General features: G+C 38.9%; 1 protein-coding gene across 1 annotated transcript; it reads right to left on the bottom strand.

Annotated features, from left to right (window-relative positions):
* Positions 1–4,385: 4,385 nt before the first annotated feature.
* Positions 4,386–6,750, bottom strand: LOC145485320 (QRFP-like peptide receptor). Its single transcript, XM_081464002.1, has one exon. It carries the CDS (start codon positions 6,207–6,209, stop codon positions 5,136–5,138), a length of 1,074 nt encoding a protein of 357 aa, XP_081320128.1. The 5' UTR covers positions 6,210–6,750; the 3' UTR covers positions 4,386–5,135.
* Positions 6,751–8,258: the final 1,508 nt, after the last annotated feature.

The following is an 8,258-nucleotide window of genomic DNA, read 5'->3' as shown; positions in this document are numbered from 1 at the left end:
CAACATACCGTGTCTAACGTAAGTAATTCAGGATTGAGGGGTGTAACAAGTTCACGAGCAGGTGTTCCCTCTCCACCCACTACCCCCGACCTCCCTCCCCCCCCCCCCCCACCCCCACCTTGTCACACACACGTAGAAAACCAGAAATCTACTTTCTAGGGAAAAGTTTGAGTAAAGAAAGTGTTAGGTGAGTAATGCACTAGCATCACTAGGGAAGAGATGAAATTCATTGAGCGCCCGCAAGTAAAAAAAATCAACAACAACCAAACGTATTTTGCTCGATTAAGAAAAACCAGTAACCTGGGGTTGTAAGCTGTTTTCTATGAACTGAAACTTCAAAGGGCTTTCCTAAAAAAGTGGGTGTCCGGTGGTATGTTATAATGCCAGATTAGACTCGAACATCGATCATCCATTAAAAAATCTCTATCTATTACCTTTGCTTAATAAAGCGTAGTAAGTTGAAACCTATGCTTTGGGCACACGGTCATCCTTACAACATCCACCTGGTCAATTGCTTTTCCGGAACGATTGAGAATCAGTTCCCATTCAAGGACACACGTGGATTCAGTGCCTATGTATTAGCACGTAGTCTAATTAGTTTAAATCTTCTAAGCAAATCCGATAACACAAACTTATTCGGTAGATTTTGAGACAATATTAGGTCTTCATAACGATGCGAAGCAGAGAGTCTATATGCGGGAAAACATTCTCTACCATGGTGTTATTATGAAGTCGTAATACCGTCTCAAAATCGAATGTATTTCTTATCGCGATTCGTGTATTTTTGCAGAAAACAAAAAATGTTTAATCAATTAATCGAGCTTCAGAATACAACGATAAATCTGAGATAGGTTTCAAACTGGGTATAAGATTCCTAAAATTATGCCACCTCCATTTACATACTAAAATAACTAATTTTAAGTAATTACAAAATGTATCCACATAATTTTTGTAACTAAGAATTTTATCCGTGAATCAAGGCAATTTCTCGCTTAAAATGTCAACTTCATCGAAGAGCTTCGATGCAGCATGTTTGCAAAGATTTTTCTTCGACGAAACCAGCAAATATAGGAAAACGGTAGAGTTTCAAGCTCGAATTGTGATTGCGTGATAAGCGTCTGCACAGGTAAAGCTGAAAGTGAACAAACAGAGCGAGCAGACGAAAAGCAGCCTTAAAGTTATTCTTATCGCTGTTTTTGGTTCACGAGATTGCTGCGATAAAATAACTGTACTTTTACCTTTCAAAGTTAGAATTTTAGTCAACCCTTTTTGCCTTTCTATGAACAATTTGTTGAATGTTTCTCTTCGCAAGAACCAAGTAAATTACCTCGGGAAATCTTCGTCACAAACAAACAATTTGAGACGACAAAATCTTAAAATATCGTGGTCTCTGTCAATAAAAAGAGTCCACTGGATCGCGATAAAAGCCATTTGTGCGCGTGTATGATCCCTAACTAATAGTTTGAATCACCTGTAGCTTTGGTATGACTAGGTCTTCCTCTTACCCCGGACGCACCTGACCCCTTGTACTTTTCCTTCAACCATTCAGTCATATCTATCTCGCAGGACAACAAAAGAACCATTCCTGTTTCGTGCGCAGCCCATGATGTGGCACCGCACTGATCACTTACCCCTCCAAAGGAACAAAGTGCCATCGTGAAATTACCCTCGAATTTCTTACACCTGACAAAACATACCCGCCAAACCGAAAAAGAATGGGAATTCGGTCCAGTCCCCACTCTCTCTCCTATGTTCAAAATGGCGGGCCAGTTGATACATCGTCTCAATGCAAGGCCTCGTTTGGTTATTGTAGCTGCAACAAAAGCTTTTTGTTTTACTTTCTAGCTCTCCTAATTGTACATTCCTTCTTGACGGATGGTTTCATTTACTCCGCTCTAAAGGACTCTGAAATAACGGGTCACATCGACACTGCTATAAACAGCAGCTTGCATGTTTGTAATATATCCATGTATGCATGGTCATGCTCCTTTACTGGTGGGTATTTACAAGAATTATGCGGGCTGTTAACAGACATAGATTATATGCTAACGAACGTTTTTGTTAAGCTAACTTTATCTTGTAATCATAAAAAATCAGGTCTGACAAAATATGGAGATTTTCCATACTTAGAGAAACGGAAAAGAATTATGACTTGAAAGACCTTGAAACTGAATATAAATCAGTGAAAAATTCAAACATCGTTCAAAAAGATCGTTATATCTAGGTAAGGCCTTCATCATTTGTGCTGTTTGATGGGTACTAAGTTTTGAAAGAAAACATTAACCCTCGTTTTGCTAAATAAGGGTGTCTGTTGTGCTAATCAAAGGCCTTTTAGGAGCAATTGTAAGGTAAGAATCACAGTATTTCTGAACAATGAAACTGATTTGGCTTTAACAATTCATTTTCACTCACCAAATACAGAATAAGGGTTTCATGTCAGCAATTTGGTTTGTTTATGGCATGAATTATGCTCAAAATTCCATTTTGAATGGCCTTAGAGGGGCATGGAGTGTTTGTGGCAAAAATTCAACAAACTTTGAAAAGCCAAATTTTTCTCAACTGATTTTGATAACTGGGTCACTAAAGTAAATAATGGTATAGGTACAGACGTTATGCAAGAAGGCAGGTAGATACAGTGATTTTTTGAAAAATGGCAATTTTGGGTTGTAATTTTGACATCAATTTTTGCCAAAGTCTAGCCCAAGGCTCCTCTCTGTCCAATACCTCAAGGACAAAGTTACATTTATGAAATGAAAGCTCTGTTATAATAGAGTTCATGGTCAAATTCATTTGGAAGCACAGTTTACCAGTTGGGTTTTACGGCACTTTCAAAATGTTCCCTGGAAGGCCCGGTTTTTGGTGCTCAAAGGGCAAAAATGAGACCCCCTGAAACTCCAAAACTTTTTTTTAAAATAATACTAGTGAGCAGCACTTCAGCAACAGATCTTGTCAACTTGCTTTATTTTCTCCGACCGGTTTCGTCTGATCATACAGACTTCATCAGGGAGTTTGAACAAGATACATAAAGAAACTTATTTTATACCTATTCTTTAGAGTACAAATCACGTTCCGACTAGGGTGTGAACAGCAAAAAACACCTACAAAATTGCGTGCAGGATATGACTAAAATCCTGCGAATGTGCAATGTTTAATTTTGGGGCTCACGGATTTAACGTTAAATCCGTGAGCCCCAAAATTAAACATTGCACATTCGCAGGATTTTAGTCATATCCTGCACGCAATTTTGTAGGTGTTTTTTGCTGTTCACACCCTAGTCGGAACGTGATTTGTACTCTAAAGAATAGGTATAAAATAAGTTTCTTTATGTATCTTGTTCAAACTCCCTGATGAAGTCTGTATGATCAGACGAAACCGGTCGGAGAAAATAAAGCAAGTTGACAAGATCTGTTGCTGAAGTGCTGCTCACTAGTATTATTTTAAAAAAAAGTCAGAGAAGTGAGCCAAGTTGGCTTTTGAAATATCTCATTGGACCCAACTTCTGTGCCAAGTTTCAGCCAAATCGGTTGACCACAACTTTTGGCCCCTGGAACACTTTCTCAGACAATGACACTGAAGTGAGCAAAAAAGTGTACCAGAATAATTTTAAGTATATTACGAGCCTTTTTTCGTTTTCTAAAAGCCAAAGATATAAATAATTGCCTGAAATAACAACAAAAACAATTTCCCATGAGAACTCGAGAAAATAAATTTTAAAGTTCAGAGAAATTGTGCAAATACAGACAAAATTTTGTCATCAGTTTCATTTCAGCAGTACTTTTAAGTGTTTCATAATTATGAACTTCAAAATTTGCTTTCGACATCTGGTGTTGTTAGAAATTATTTCTTTTGAGAAGATTTTTAAAACAGTCGCACAGACGCTTGCAATACAATGTAAATAATCTTGGTACAAAAATTTTGTCCACTTGTTACTCGAACTTAAGTGAATTCCCTCTTAAGTTTCTTTCACTCTTCACATATTCATAAGGTTACAATCTATCAGATTGTCTAATTCAGGTGAGCTGGAAATATCTCACGAACAATAAAAATACGGTCAAGATTTGTCATATTTGTAGAGGTAATCACATGATTTCGAGCACAGTCCTCCAAAAGAAAAGAGATGGACACGGATTCACTTACCCATAATTATAAACGCACGTTAACAACGTTGACAACGCTCATACTATACAGATTTAGCCAAGCCTAAAAGCGGAGCTCCTAGGCCGGGTTGTTCAAAGCCCAATTGAGCTAACCCAGGATAAGCGAAAATTTTGATTTGAGTTGCGTTGAGGTTTTCTGTTGATATTGTTTGGCCTGCTCATTTGAGTTTGAATAACCTAAAACAGAGACAAAACATAAGCAGTGAAAAACATGCTTATCCAAGAAAAATTTATACTCGGCTCAACTTTTAATCCCGGGTAAGCGTTAACCGGCTTCTGAACTACCTGAACCTGACTACAATCGCTTGAGCTCGCGATCCAATTGAAACTCAGCACTCAGTCAGCGATCAACTTAAAAAACACGTTACCTTGATAACGTTTATTATAGCATGTTCCTCCGCAAACGCATGCACTTTTATTTTTATGGCCTCGGTAACTTTGGCAATTTTGGAAAGTACTGTCCGCAGGTAAACTCACATCAAACTCACATCAAACCCACATACAGTCCCGTCCACGCTTCTCCGGAGGAATTTGGAAACGGAGATTTCACTCTGAAAATGGATCAATCCGTGCATACTACACCGGAGGAGTTTAAAAACGCAACAATCACTGCGGTCATTTTGGATTTCTGTTTTTCGGTCAGGGAAATCATATGATTATCTTGGCGGCATCGTTTACGAAAAGCTCCGTTTTCAAAACGTTTTCCGTAAACGCGTAAACGAAAAGCTAGCCTTTTCCAGTTCCTCCGGTTTGAAGAGCATTTTCGAAAAGCTACGTTTTCGTGACGGATTGGTATGGACGGTGGGCGTAACCGTAGAAAATTAATGTATCTGCGTTTTCAAATTTCTCCGGCGTGGTGTGAACGCTGCCTTACGTTATCTTTTGTCCGAAATTTGTCTGCAATGCGATAAAAAGTAAAGTAGTGCCACGTAAACCCCATCTTTTCCTACTGTTAAGATAAAAATTTCAACTGACAATTCACACGTGATTATCGTTACTTTCTCTCTCCTGAATCTCCTCTGTGTTCCTCTCGCGACTTGCGGTGTCCTGGACGTTTTCCAACGCATTAAGGACGCTTCCATCTTTTACCCTGTTCTGCCTCCATCTTCTCTTGGGGCAAACCAAAAACAGGATTTTCAGGTAGCCCTGACGGTAATTCTTGTTGCTCAGCCCATAAATGAATGGATTCAAACAGCTGTTGACAAAAACCAATAGGGAGAGGACATGGTGCAATTTGGTATCCAGCCGTGTTTTTCCCGCCATTGCCATCGCGTAGTTGGTCTGACTTGGCGCGAAGCAAACGATCAGCATGATGCACGCTGCACCTACCATGCGCGTCATTTTGCCGCGAATTTTAGCCCTGCTCTCAGCTGAGGCGATTGTGGACTTGCTTGCCGTGTAAACCATGTGAATGAACAGAGACAGCATAATCAAGCTTGGAAGCACCATTTTCAACAGGACTTGAACGATACCCACAATACCACGGACCGGCTGCTTACCCCAGTAAAGCTGCCATTTGCATCGTAGATTCAGCGGATTCGAAGAAACGTATGCAACTTCGAACAGAGAGGTGCCACACAGGATCGTCGACCACAGCCACACAACCGAGATGTAAACAAGGGTTCGCTTCTGGTTGAAGGTCTCGTTGTACTTGTAAGGCTTGATAATTGCGTACCACCGCTCCGTCGCCAAAGCCATACAAATGTACGCTGAGAAAACCACCAGCTGGAAGAGAAACGTACGACTCCATATAACCCGGCAGAAGATGTCTCCCAGCACTTGATTGGTTGGATAAGGAAACGCGTCACCAAGAACAAAAGCTGGGTTTGTGATGAGCATGATTGCTGTCAGAACATCAGATATAGCCAGGGACAGTATTAACATGTTGTAGGATTTCTTTAATAGCTTTTTGTCCCAGACGAAAACAAGAATGACCAAGGTGTTTCCTATCATAGCTACTGTGGCCAAGATAGAGTATGTTGTACGTGTAAAAGTAGTTATCCCAGGTAGAGGTTGATTCGGTACAGCTGTAGACGAGTTAGAGATGTTCATATTTGCTGCAGACAGGATGAACCTCTCGTCGACAGCTTTATTTGTATGATTGCACACGGTGTTACTTATTCTTCGGAGGTTTACATTATTTAGGAGTGTAATTCACATTTTCAGATTTTCCTGGGCGTCTATGGTTATCCTTTCTTTAATAAATCTACGAGAGATCAAACGACGAAATACTGGTCTCTATCACGGGATTTATATTAGTTTAAACAAAAAGGCGGGGTTGTTAAATCATCTGCTTAAATATAAGACTTGCCAGCTCTGCCTATATTTGAAAACGACTAAATCAATATGTTCTTGAAAACTACGTCACGTGACCAATTATTGCAAAAGTCCTATTCAAGTTTTACCCTCCGTCTACGCTACGGCGGAAAAATTTGGAAACGAAGGTTTCACTCTGACAACGCATAAAATGTTTCCTTCCACACTACGCCGGAGAAATTTGACAAAGTAACAATTACCAGACATTGTGGATTTGTGTTTGAGGAAAAATCACATGATTATCGCAACGTCGTCGTTTTTAGAAAGCTCCGTTTTCAAAATGTATTCCGTCCGCACTAAAATGAGTTCAAATTCCTCCGGTTTAACGAGCGTTTCCGAAAAACTCCGGTTTTATGACGGATTCGTAGTGTGGCCGGTACGCCTAACCCTAGAAATAAATCTGCATTTGTAAATTTCTTCGGCGTAGTGTGGACGGGGCCTTGAACTGAAACTTTCACGGCTGACGTGGAAATTGATCTATTCCCTTCCATTCGAATAGTGAGTCATGAAAGAAGTGTTATTTAAATTATTGGCTAAATAGTTTGTAGATTCATCAGTAATCAACCAAAAAGAAAGTAATATAGATGTGCCAATCTTACGAAGCCGCTAAATAGTTTTAATTCTCAAATAATAATGGCAAACTTCTCTAAGATTTCGCGTGTCAAAGCAGTCCATTATATGACATGCTTCTTTGCTTAGGGAAAAAAAGACTATTTTGCGTCAAGAGGGATCATTAAAATGATTGTTAGTAATTTTAAACATGACAGCCTTTAACTGAGACTATCATTTCATCCTTTAAAATATATCCCAGGAAGAGTTTTGTTAAATTTTTGGCTTGAGGCCAGTGATATATGTCCTTAATTGACTAACAAAGAAGCAGTGCTGCAGCCGCTAACTAATTGAAAACCTGACTAACTTCTCTAAGATTTCGTGCGTCAGCACAGCCTATTAACCGTCTTGCTTTTTAGCTTGCTTTTTAATCTCTAGTAACTTCCTTATAAACAAAGTTTGGAATCATGTCTTGATCATGGGAAATCCAAATTTAATACTGTTTAGATTTTTTTTGTTTTTTCCACATTAACTGTGTTCGGAGAGCACGAAGAACCCGTAAGCTATGGCGAACGATGGCAAATTTGGAATTGGAAAATTACACGGGAAAATGGAAAGATGATCGTTTCAAAGCTAGTGTCGTATTTTTTATATATATATTTTAAAATCTTTCTCCCAAGTTGATCCCCATTTTCTATCATTTGATGATAATTAATACAGTTTCAGTTCCAAAATCACAGGAACCTTTTTTTTCTTGAAGCACTGACCTCGAGTAAATTTCACCTAACGGCACGCCTTGTATGATTAACCTTGTTCGAAAATCAGTTTATTTACATTTAGATCAACTTCAAAGAGAATTACTCCAGCTTCTTCGATATTTCAAGGAGTTTTTTGTTTGTGCTTTGCTCAGATCCTCTTTATGTGACCAAGAAATTATTCGCTTAGCTAGAGCCCTTCCTCCTAGTTCAGCAAATACTATTCAAGTGGTCGAACAAGAGGTCTTTTCTAGCCTTGGTAAAATATTTTAGTATTTTAATATGTCGGTATACATTGTTTATAGTTTACACAAGCTCCATGATCCACGAAAAAATTTTTTTCTGGTACACAATTCTTGAAAGCTGAACTTTCGTTCGCAAGTTGAATGTCACACTAGAAAATATAGCTAACACACTACTTACCAGTGATGTCGAAAACTGAACTATTATTTTCTGATGACTTTCATTGCTCAGCTTAAAT

The sequence above is a fragment of the Orbicella franksi genome, chromosome 4 (assembly GCF_964199315.1).
Source record: "Orbicella franksi chromosome 4, jaOrbFran1.1, whole genome shotgun sequence".
NCBI classification, from domain to species: domain Eukaryota; kingdom Metazoa; phylum Cnidaria; class Anthozoa; order Scleractinia; family Merulinidae; genus Orbicella; species Orbicella franksi.
This window is presented reverse-complemented; position numbering and strand designations above follow the sequence as displayed.

Bases quoted from the DNA above. Each gene is read 5' to 3' on its own strand.
- LOC145485320 (XM_081464002.1), bottom strand. From the start codon at position 6,209: ATGAACATCTCTAACTCGTCTACAGCTGTACCGAATCAACCTCTACCT.